Source organism: Rhipicephalus microplus, chromosome 6 (genome assembly GCF_043290135.1).
Source record: "Rhipicephalus microplus isolate Deutch F79 chromosome 6, USDA_Rmic, whole genome shotgun sequence".
In the NCBI taxonomy this organism is placed as follows: Eukaryota; Metazoa; Arthropoda; class Arachnida; order Ixodida; family Ixodidae; genus Rhipicephalus; species Rhipicephalus microplus.
Genome location: NC_134705.1, coordinates 98,143,739 through 98,156,545, shown reverse-complemented (window position 1 = coordinate 98,156,545; position 12,807 = coordinate 98,143,739). Strand labels below are relative to the sequence as shown.

At 44.2% G+C, this 12,807-nt stretch overlaps 1 protein-coding gene across 1 annotated transcript in view; it reads left to right on the top strand.

Annotated features, from left to right (window-relative positions):
- The first annotated feature begins 1,487 nt into the window (after positions 1–1,487).
- LOC142765954 (uncharacterized) overlaps positions 1,488–12,807 on the top strand; it is a 19,975-nt gene continuing 8,655 nt past the window's right edge. Inside the window, exons 1-2 of the mRNA XM_075867760.1 lie at positions 1,488–2,170; positions 8,519–8,678. Of these exons, the coding sequence (XP_075723875.1) occupies positions 2,064–2,170; positions 8,519–8,678 (267 nt within the window). The 5' untranslated portion in view covers positions 1,488–2,063. The remainder of the gene's footprint in view (positions 2,171–8,518; positions 8,679–12,807) is intronic.

The following is a 12,807-nucleotide window of genomic DNA, read 5'->3' as shown; positions in this document are numbered from 1 at the left end:
TATTGTGTGGACCCTCCGTGGAGCAGCGGTAATGATGCTATCATGCCAACCCAATCCCTGCCGCAATGGTTGCATTTCAATACAAGTTCAAGAACGTCATACAGTCAAAATTTTCGCCGCCGTCCACTACGGCGTCTCTCATAATCGCGTCGTGGTTTCGCGACATAAATCTTCAGACATCATTATCGTGCTCATGAAAACAGTGCGACGGAAATACTCAAGACACATGAACACTCTTTCCTTCTCGTAGTTTCCGTGATATCGTGTCTGGATCAACTTTGAGATCAGTGTCCGTCCTACTTTCAATATTTTCATGTAAGTTTTTAGTTTTGGAAGTTATTTGGCATGGATCAACTTTGCAAGGTGAAGAGACGTGGCGATAGCGTTAACTGGGTACGTTGCCAGATGTAACATACAGGGCGATAATGGATGATAGCGCTAACTAAGGACGCGTACAAAAAAAAGGCACACCCAAGACAAAACAGCGTGTGCCAAAATGTGCCTTTTTCGGACACGCGGTTCATACAGGACGCCTACGACGAAAGTGAGAAAATTTTCGGTTTGAAATACCGCAAGCGTGGAGCAAAGCGCACTCTAAACTTCCTCATTTAACTAGCACACCAAGTCTATTCTCTGCGGTAATCCCGCCTTTAAAAAAATATCTTTATCAAGACGAATGTCCTATATGCCTGACGGAATGTGAAGATATGCTGTCGGGGGGGAGTGTCAACGTTAATGATGCAAAAAAGTCAGCATCACATGATGACGTTAACATTCGACGGGATCGTGGTCTCATAACGCCATGATTACGCCCACTCACGTCATGTTGTAGCGATGTCACGTGGTGATGTCATCAAGTGACATCAACGCTTGGTTAAAAGTACGCCGATCACGGAGGCTGATCATTTAAGTGCAGAATTTTGCGAAAGGGTGAGGGTGAATACTAGTACAACGACAGCGAAGGGAAAAATGGCGGCGTATGTGCGTGTTGCTCTGCGAAGAACGTCCTAAGACGATAGTCTGCCGTCTGGAGAGCGGGATAAAATCGTTTATTTGACGTTCCGCATGAAAAGATAGGTGAGCGCTGCATATGATATGGCAGCATCTGTGGGTAATGTGAAGAAACGGACGTTATTTAGAACGAAGAGCTACTGGTAGGCGGCAGCACTTTGTCGTTTTAGCTATAGTAAATGTATACATTGGTACCGTATACAGTTAGGAAACCTCACTTTTTCGTTCATAGCGTCGCATTTCAGCGCAGCGTAATAAACACTGTGGTATTTAGCATTACGTATCTTTGCATTTTCTAAGTGCAGAAACACAGTACCCAATATTGACGTATGGATGGTGCGCCTCGAATACGCGTAGTATTTGCGTTTTGATTGACAATCTTTACAAATATGAACGCAGCTACCAGATGAAGATGGGTGGGCTTTGAGCATGGGCTTGAACTTTCGTGAAGTGGCGGAATCGTTGAAAGGCCTCACTACACAGACAGACATACAGACCAAAATTTTTGAGTTAAAATATCCAAACTGGGATTGTATGAAACATCCGCAAGGTGCAAAATTCGGAATCCTTCCGCCGCGGTGGGCTGCTGCCCGGTGCAGCCCCAGCCTCCGCGACCAACTCTGGGCCGTCCAGCAGGCCCGTGAAGGTGGCGGTCAGACAAGGCCTTGACATTCCCACGCGGGGCACATAAGACCCGGTGGGTGAAAACTCTGCGGGACTACCAATAAAGTTGTTGGCAACCAACCAACCAAATATCCGAAAAAAGACTATCGTCTTAAAAATAATAATGATGACTTTCACATTCTAGTCATCTTAGGGAAATATATAGTTGAGGAACCCTTGAGTTTCAAAATTTTATCTGACGCAAACTGCAAAATATTCGTTCGTGCTCCGCAGCAACTAAGACGACAACCACTACTACGACTACGACGACAACGACAACGACGCCTCCTCCTCCTCTGCTGTGCTCGGTGGGGACACAGGCGGCGATATCTCCCCTCTTCCCGCCTGACAAGACATGCGACATCCTGATATACACGCACGTGCGAGTGATGAACAGGACCCTGGTAGGGTCCGTCAACGACATCAGCTACGCGGCTTTCAAGAACGTCTGCAAAGACTACAAGGACACCACGTGTGGCTACTCCTTCGACAGCCGGTGAGTTGCCGATACTCAAGAAGCTTGCAGTCACATGCAAGTTGCTACTGGAGTGTTCAGGAAATGTGTTTAATGGTTGTACTATGGGACTCTACTTTGACTTTATGGGTTTATTGGCCCTACTGTAGTAAATGTCTTTAATGACTCTACTATACCAACTACTCTCCGATAGCAGAATACTTAGCACTGTACTATGGAAGAGCGAAAGCCGTTCTAGACGCACAAGCAAGGCGAGCTCGAAAATTGTGCTAGAAGGTAGTTACAACCTGGCCTCCACTCACCAAATAACCACGAAGCGTCTGCCGTTCATCTGCATAAGAGAGTCGTGCCGGCCAGTTCGTGTTGGACGTGCAGGTATTTTAAGATGATCCTGCAGTACTTTTTTTAGTAGTAAATCGAATGGCTTCTTTAAGGAGATTATTGCCCTCCGAAACACTCACCGCAAACATTTTGAAAATTCGTCACATTCTAGAGGTGTTGCAGAGATTTGTCGCACGCTGCAATTGCTTTCGGTTCTTAATCATCCCGACGAGCGTATCAGAAGCTCACCAAAGGTAAGGAGGGGGGCAAGGGATGGCATGCGGACAAACGCTACGTCACGCAAATGTTATGACCGTGAGAACTTCTTTTTTTTTTCCTCTTCAAATGGGCGTCTTACTTTCGGTGTGATCGCGAGCGCGGGCACGTAGCGGCCTCTCGCAGCGGCTCCGGAGGCTATGCAGCCCAAGTGCAATACTCAAGATAGCCAATCGCCGTGAATGTGGGTATATGGAGCTGTCATTTTATCGTGGCCGTTATTATTTTTTTTTTAGGCGGAACACTTTGGGGGCGAGGCTTGTCTGTTGTCCCGGCTATATTATATGGGCGCAACGCTCGAAAACGCTGCGGTAACGTACGGTATTTGAGACAAAACATTAAAGGTTTAAGAATGAACGAATGTCACTCCTAAGCGGTACGGAGCAACATAAAACAGCCACGAGCACAAAACTTTTACACTAGCTGGCGACTTAAACGTAGACATTATGAACCTTAGCCCCTAGCTTTTTTTATACACTACTCATGCCATTTTCAATCATTTTACGCAACTCAATTTCTAGTATGTGCGGCAACGGTTGCTCACTCATATGATAACCAGACCTTCGCCAACTCGTCATCATTTCTTTCTTAGAGATGCCTAAATAGTTTCAAAGAAGACGAGGAATGATTTTTAGCTGACTGTGAGAAATAATTGCTATATGCGGGCCGGCTGCAGTGCTATAACATTTCGCTCGCGTGTTCTCGGCAGCCCGGAATACCGATTTCTACATTGCTACATTTTCTACATTGCTGCAAAAGTGTCGCACGGCACCTTTACGGTTAAAACACTTAGATGCCTTATCAAACGTCGAAATTGACAGCACCATCATCCCACGTCCTGAAGGCGTACCAACATCATCAAAACGTCACTGTGACGTCAAACGCGAGATGGTGACGTCATCGCACCAAAATGTTGTTGCTCGGGCAAGTGTGCGTCGATAAAGGAAGTAGAACAATCACAAATGAGACAGAGAAAGCTCGGAATGCCTCCGGTCATGAAGGGTGTGAAAAATCATTTGGGTTCAAGCGCTGTTCAAGCGCTGTTCAATTCAAGCGCTGTTCTATTGGGTGCATATGATATCGGAGCATAACTTAACCTAACGGAACCTCCACGGAATTAGCTGTTGGAATAATTGATGACAAGTATATGAGTGCATTGGAAGTCTGTGAACAGCATGAATCGTTGCGCAACCTCGCAATGCGTACTCCATCCACGCTCACCTTTTTCTGTGGCATCAGAAATCGGCTCCGGCAGCACGTTCAACGCTACGTTAATTAAAAATATACACCAAAGCACCGTGCCCCACACACCCAAGTTGAGAACAAGGGTTGCCTCCAGAATTCTTCTTATACAAAGCAGTTGTTCTGAGTCGAGACTTCCCCGTCCATTGAGGTAGCGCTGGTCACAGGGTCTTGCGACGTGGCGACAGTTGAACTCGGCAAAACAGGAAGTGCTAGCACCGCGCCAATGTGGGCGAAGCTCAGTGAAAAAGGGGGAAACAATGAGGGGCTCACAAATATAGGTGATAGTGAACTTGAAAAAAAGAGCACTATCTTCACCATTTTGTCAGATTTCGCGAAGGGAAGGAAGCCGCACTTTTTAAACACGAATGTGTTTTATAAGGGGCCCACAAAGACTTTAATGATGTATTTCAGTGAAGCAAATGGCGTCATCGGGTGGCAAAAAGAGGAGAAGATGCCGTCAAAAGAATTCAAATCTACGACCTGTCACTCCGTGAACAGATGCCATACATGCTGTCCATGGTGCCTTGGTCACTTGTTTTTGTTTTTTTTCAAGCTCTCTGGAGGATTTACAAACGCATATTTAATATCTACCATTTTGTTCTAGCAGCGCTCTTGGTGAGGGGATGTTGTCGTCGTCTTGTATAAGTAATGTGAAGTAATACATCATAACCGCGGCTTCTGTAATTAGGTCATGCAACGAGTCATTGCTACGAGTTCGTCTCATTCGGTGCGTTTCAAATAGGTGAAGTGTGAAGAAATAGGTGAAGGTGAAGAAATAGGCGACGCCTTAAAAGACCGCTAGCTGGCAACTATATCCCAATCATCGCAAGAGCGTCAGCGTCGGACTCAGCCCCTATACACGAACGCGCGCCGCCTATCTCGCGTGATCTCGCCGCCCCGAGAAAAAAATCGCGGCCGGGCTACAGGGGGCACACGACACAGGTGTCAGCTGTGGCGTTCAATAGCTCTTGAACATTTCGCGGGTAGGCAACCTTATGGTCAAGTTCCGCGTCGAATAAGCGACACTCCTCCGGCTATCGCACCACTCGGACAAAAGTGACAAAAAAGTTCATTGTTTTTTACTTGACACATTTGGTTTCGGCAAGTATTTTCTATCTCTCAACAAATTTTCACATGCCATTCTGAGTGCTCAGAGTCTTGGTGCTAGCACACTGCAGAACCTGCGCAAAGTGGTGAGCTTCATCGGGGCTTCTTCATAATTTGCCAACACCTGCACCCGAAGCTGTACTACCAATTTATAAGCGCCGTTATGAGCATTGCAAAACATGCCCACCATGATTGGTGTTTTTTGAAGAAACTGAGTGTTATCAGTTTTTTCTTTCTATTTTTCTCAAAAAAGTGAATTTACGACTTTTCAATTCGGCGGCCTCAATATCTTTGCAGCTTGGGCAGGTACAACAATATTTATTTTGCAATAGAAATCTGTACGTGCATATAATGCAAGTATGGGAGCAGAATTTAGAGCACGACCCTTTTTAATATTACTTTTTAAAACTGTAACATAATCCTGACTCCTTCAGAAAAAGGTAAGTTCATTTTACTGTAAAAAACAAGAAAAACCGCAAAAAAAAAAACTCTTGCATACTTTCTATGTCTAGTCATTATTCTATGCTGCCATATCTTAAATGTCACTTTTATTTCGCACATTTTTTTTCTATGGTGTCCTTAAACGATAGGGGGTGTACTTCAGTTATCTCAGGAACAAGAATACTTATAGGAAAAGTAATTACACATTGGAAATCGGAAAAAAAACTGCATAAGCATGTGCAATATGATAAGGATCCCTGAAGAAATAAATACAAAAATTGTCTAAGATGAGTCCGCCCCATTCGGTCATAGACGTGATTCACCAGGATGGAGCTGCGCCAGCGTTGGTTCATACACGCTGCGCGATAATAGACATTTCACAAGCTCTCCTCTATCATGTTTCAAAATTGGGTTGAAGCACAGCGAAAAGACACGGACAGAAGAGGCTGACAGTGCTGACTCTCACAATTGAAGTTTTGTTAGATGCGAAGCAGCTCTTTGAGTAGCCTGTGTAACGCTGAACCCCTCCCCCCCCCCCCCCACACACACACAGCTGTTGAAGCGGTGCCAAGTACGTGCAGTCGCAGCTGCAGGTTGACGTCATTCTCTCGCCAGCTGCAGCTGCCGGCTCCTTCACCCACTTGCAATGCACTTCACTCTCTCCCTTCACCTTCTGCACCCCGCGCAATGCTCGATCGCACGTCGAGTGGAAACACTAGACGGTTTAGTTGCGCGTTCGCAGCAGCCATACGGACGTGGCCTGTCATTGCAAATGGCTAGCAGGCTGCGTCCGTATGGCTGTTGCGGACGTGCGACTAAATATGTATGCTCTTTTGGCTTGTTTATCTGCGATGAAACTTACAGGAGACCCAACCCACCTCCCGTGTCTGCGTTTCAAATAAGCGTTTACGCGTGTAAAGGCTACACCGAGTTTCGCTTCAAACCATTCTTCCAGAACCCGCGTCAACGCCCGTTTATACCGGGTCAACGCTGTGCGCACCACTACTGCTTCGCATCCTATCAGTTTTTTTTTTTCCTTCGCCGAGATGGTCCATAATTTTTTAATAATCAGGAAAAAGTATTTACAGTGGATACGCGGTTCTTCGTGCATGTGCAACTGAGCATGTAGCAATAAATAATTGTCACATCCCACGTACAGTGGTAATCGATGATATGGGAAGCACGAATGAAGAATGTTGATATGTCACTTTAATATCAGGACTAAGTTACGAGGTGAACGAAATTCTGCCGCACATGACTTCCGTGTTATGATTATCATGTTTGAACGTGGTATTTACCTTTGTCGTCTATTCACTTCCCCTGATAACAAATTTTGTATATCTGGAGCTAGTAAAACGGCCACACAAGCGTGCCTTAAGCGCAGCCTGTAGTTCTGTTTTAGATGAAATGCATGCCATGATTATAAAGTTTGAACGTGTCAGTTACCTTCGTCGTCTGTTACCATCATGTGATACCGAATTTGGTATATGTTCAGCTAGGGAATGGCCACGAGCGCGCTATGAGTGTAGCGTGTAGTCATGTTTATATGACATGCATATCATGATCATCATGTTTGTACATGTCATTTGCCTTCGTCGTCCATTCACGTCACATAATACTAAATTTGGTGTATTTGCGGCTATCTAAACAACCGCGAGCGCATCATCAGCGTGGTATGTTATCATGTTGCTTCATGAAACGCACCTCATGGCTGTAATATGTTTGCACCAACGTACCTTTGTCATCCATTCCCGTACTGTAATACCAAGTTTGGTATATGTGACGCTAGCGAAAGGGCCACGAGCGCATCATAAGCGGGGTATGTAGTCATGTTGTTACATGACGCGCATGTCACGATTTCCATGTTAAGGTCTGTCACTTGTGTTCACCATGCCATCATGCCATACCATACTAGTTTTGCAACATGCCATGTGAACGAACGCACCGCTATAGCTGCAGGACCATGAAATGTAAATCATGACATTCATGACATACATGTCATGATTTTCATGTTATGACTAGTCACTTATACTAGTCATGCAGCCATGTTATGCCATACCATGTTTGGTATCGGTACCATTATTCACACGGCCAGGAGAGCGAAAAGTCATAGGTGGCTAGATAGATAGATTCACTCAGTCACCGAAGTTCGCCACGATTGTTGCGCTATATATAAAAAAAGGCGCTCGTATCACAAATTACTGCGTTGCACATGCACGAAGAACCATGTTTTCGTTTCAAAAAAACGTTTTTGTTATTGATAAAACTCCAGTTGGGAGAATCACAACGTGTCAGCCTCCTCTGTCCGTGTCTTTTCGGTGATTTTCAACCAAATTTTCAAACATGAACGTAATTCCACCTGGCCCAACTTGTCATCTTGTTCTGCTCTATAAATGTACAGTTAAAATTACTACGACAGGTTTCATTTTGCTGTTACACCTATTCCTATGACGAAACAACGAACCATATTTTAACTTTATTTATTTATTTATTTGCAAGTTTTGCAGGTTACTTAGGCCAAAGCAGGTGGGGCAACCACAAAAAAAAAAAAAAATAGAAAGCTGTACACTGTAACAGCCCATTATCAGTCGACTTTTAGAGCTCTTAGCCAACGGCAGAGAAACAATGGACATGCGCAGCAAAAGTCTACAAATAATTCACTCGGGCACTGCCAACACGTCATATTCACAAATATTTCAAAACTAAAAGAAAAAAAGCTTCTATTTGTTTTTAAATGTCTTCAGATTGAAAAGCACATATTGGTAAGTAGTTCAAGTCGGCAATAGTCTTCGGGAAAAATAGTTTCGAGAGCACTAGTATACGAGCAAAAACGGGCGCCAGTGAATATTTGTGGTTATGTCTTCCATTGAATCTATTGAATCGCTTTCGAGCGGAAAAAAAAAATGCAGAACGGGGTGGCAAGTGCCTATTCCGATTCTAGCCTGATACTTTTCTGTTTGTTTTGTTTTTCTCCCGCAGTTACGCCAGATTAGACATGTTTCAGACGGTGGAAATCAGGGATGAACTGGCCGCCGCGACGGCATCACTCAGGGTGCACCATTACGGTGTGCTCAATGTCTACAACACGCACGAGCTCGTGGAAAACTGGACGGTCACGACTGCTCCTACTGTGTTCAAGGTGAAGATGCGTCTCCATGCTGTGGTCGCTGTTCCCAGCATGATCCTGCTTTCTACCACCTTTTGACATTTGTGCACCCACGTTAACACATAGAGGTATGCAGTCATATGTGTTGCGAAAGTACCCTTAGACTCCATGCATCGACACGTCATGGATGTTCACGACCGCTGCTGCTGTGTTCAAGGTAAAAACGCGTCTCCATGCTGTGGTCACAGTTCCCAGCATGCTCCTACTTTATAGCCCCTTCTGACATGTCTGCACCCACGTTGACACCTCTAGAAATATGCAATCAGATGAGTTGTGAAACTACCCTTAGACTTCAGGCATCGACACGTCATTGGCCCAGTTGTCGAGAGTTAGCAGATTGTCTTGCCACCTGTTGATCAGCGCAACCACAATTAAATGCATCACTTGTGTTTTGTGCTGGTGCTCCCAGATGTCGCAGCAGACTGATTACTGGCGAAAAATTTGGCCAACTGCGTGTTCGGATTTTGGAACAGACTTTCACAAGTGGCATGATTGAATAAATCTGGTTGACACCAAGTGGCACATCTTTATCGCGATGACTAGCACCTGTTATGATGATTTAACATTTTTCACGCATCTGTTTGTGAATACATTGAAAATAACTTCCTCTGCTTGCAAACGCATTGACAGTAAGTAGTATGCATGTTCTACAATGCAACGAAAAATTGTATAAATAATGCGTGGCAAAAGCGTACACTGTCATCGAGGGTCAGAACAAGTGGTTATCGTGATGACTGTGGTTTAAAGCCGGTCACCCACTACATAAAACGCACACGTTACCGTGTCCTTTCCCTTAAGGCCACCTAGTGGATGCACATAGCAAGTTCGAAAAGAGTTCATGCACTTAAGCGCTTGAAGTATGGACTAAGAACAGAATATCGCTATCACGTTCAACTCCTAAAGGCAAAGCTTTAGTATCCCCAATTGAACTGCAATAGAGGGTCATCCCACGAGAACTGTTTGAATCGGGGCCCTCGATTAAAAAAAATTTCTCTCGAAAGTGTGTGTGAAATATACATGTGTAAACATTATTGCTAGAGTATTTTATGCAAATCATCTCAGTGACAAAAATTCTTGGGTCACGTGAGCACCGTTCAATCTTCACGAAATCGAGGCAGACCAGACCTATGAAAAATAAAATCGTTATAAGGTGACCAATGTTGCCGAGTCCCCACTCCGGAATCGGAATGACCCCGCAGTCACTCCACAGCTTCGCGACCCCAGAATGGAATGGGGACAACGCTTAGTGGATAGATTGCGACTGGAATTAAAGGCCTTTCGCACTGAAGGGAATGGGAATGGAATCGTATTTTTTCGAAAATAGAGCAAGTTTGCGTCTACGCGCTGTTTTTGAAACTTCAAACATTAGTACTTAAGAGCCTCGAATCGAACAATAAAACGCTATTTTTTAACGATTTGGCCGATTACAGGCACGGTACAGTTACAAGTAGGGCACCTACTGCAATTCCGCTCCTATACAGGCTATGTGGCTCCGAAGTTTGTCACAATTTTTGGCTTAAATGCTGCTCTAAGCCGTCAGTACCTGTCGTTGGGAACTACAATCATAACACACGCCTTCTGACTTTTTTATGAACTATAGTCTTTTTTAAGATACTTCTACGCGAAAAGTTTGCTCTGTCTGAATATCAGTCTTTCGACTAGTAGGGTTCAGGTACAACGCTAAAGTTCAACCACTTCCTCAACGCCCACCGATCTTCTTGGGGTGTTTGCGCTGATACCTGTGCACATTCACGATGGAAGAGCAAATATTACGCATATCTGAGGTGCAATAGCAACAATCAATATTTCGCAATATGTTTCTTTATGCTAGTAAATACATAGATACGTGATTTTAGAGAGCGTAGTATTTATTACGCTGCAGCGACAATGCGACGCCACGCACGAAAATGCGTGTGTTTCCTACGCTTTGCTAAAACGACAAGATGCAGCTACAAATTATGGCCTCCGACATGTCGCACACCGCATGCTCGCTATAAATATTGGAGGTCATGTACAGATTATTTCATTTTCTAAGATTACTGACATATAGAACTCATGTCTCAAGCAGCGCCTGCACAAGCCTGTTCACCAATTTCGTCGAGGAGCACACCGAATAAACGTTTTATTGACTCTCTCCAGACGGAAGAGTAGTCTTTCGACGACATTTGCAGTGAAACACGCGGATAGGCAGCCAAGTTTTTTTCTTTGGTGGGCGCACCAGCTGCCCGCTCTCCGCCTCCCCCCTTCCATTCACTCTTCTGTTTGTTTTTGCGTCGGGTGCCTGCGGCAACTCGGACGCATATTCGAAAAAGCTGCTCTCTAATATGTAACGTGTATTAGCTCTGGCGCTATGCTTATGTTCACAGCAAACTTTCATATACCAGCTTGAGTATAATCTCCCTTCATACTTCTCCCCCTTCTTTTTTTTTTCACCATACTTCCCCCCCCCCCCCCCCCTCCGTCTAGAAATATGGGTGCCTTTGCCCGAAACTGCACGAGATATGCCACTAAACTACTAACCCTCGACCTTGATCATGTGTTTGGCGTACTTTTGCAATTCTTAATGCATTTGGTTACATCAGCTTCATTGGGAGTTTATTCTTAAATCCATGAACCTATCAAGACGCCTTTCCTATATTGTAAATGCCTTCGCTATATTGGAATGTAACTGCCTGGCCATTCTCGGAGAGACAATGGGCCAAGTTGTTTTCGTTCCGAGGAAAGGAAAGGAATGAAGATATGAAGATACGGCAAGTTCTAATTCTCCGGAAAGGAATTGAAATAGAGTTAGGGTACCCCTTCCGCAACTATTTTATTGACTCTTTAGCTTATTTTTTCAACACTTGTTTTTTTTGCGTTTTCCCAGGAACGTGTCAGTTCATCATAGTTAATTTATATTCTATGCTACATGTTTAGCGCGTAGTTAATTAGGGTTCAGTAAATTGTCGTGTTTTCGGAGACGTTTTTGGGGCGAGAAAATTATAGATCAATTAAAAATCGCTTTGATAGAACTCGCCATAACACGTAGTCCTTCTAAACATTTTTGTTTGGCCTCTATGTGGCACCTAGGCTCTAAAATGAAATCCAGAACTTGGGAAAAACACTTCTTAGGCCTATGACGAGGCGCCTACAGAAAAGTATAGTTGTCCTATATAAACTAAACAGAAAAACAGATACGATTGGTAATCATGAAAATTTCGCCCACAGATACTTTGATCAAGGTCGTTATTGTTTTAGTCATAAAAATATATTTAAAATTCAGTCCCACTATTTAAATATTTTACTACAAGAAAAACATTTTTGAAATTCAGTCCCACCATTGAATCACTTTACCAAGGGGACAATACAAACCGATTAAAATTGCTACATCAAAATGAGGTAGCATAGTGGTGACACAAAGTTTCCAGTTACTTTTGTTACTAGATTGCATTGTTTACTACATATGATGGTTATAACAAACACAGATAAGACATGTAAAAATGCCTATGGCTTAGGTGTTACTGTGTCCCAAAGCTCAAAGGCACCCTCAAATATTCACCTATGATGACTTGGAGACGAAAGCCGTATTTTTTGTTCTCAGTTTATTATGGAACATGGGACACAAACCGTAGCTTCACACACAACTGCCGAGCGTAGTCTTCATTTTCGCGCGCTTTCTAGCTCTTTTTGCCGCTCAAAGGACAGTGCTACAGCGCCATTGTGTGGTGCTACGTCCCGATGGCGTCTCACATTTTCGCTACTTGTGGCATCTTGATAAGGTCATATGGTGCGGCATTGACCTGATGATGTATCGCATCACCGACTTCATGGGATGGTTGCCAGTGACGGCCAGATTTCCATTTTGACGACACATGTAAGGCTTTCGCCTTCAGAAGGAATCTCCCAAAGCTGGAATTGGACGCTTGTCGCTTTGCGACTAACTTGGCTGTGCGATTGCAGCAAGACGCACGTGTGAACGAGCATTTAGGTGGCCTCGAACGCGAAAACTGTCGGCTTCAACACGGGTGATGCAGTAAAAGTCATGAGATAACGTCATTATACGCGTCACAATTACGTCACAGTTCACCACAATTGTTGACGTCATCATGAAGTCACTATGACG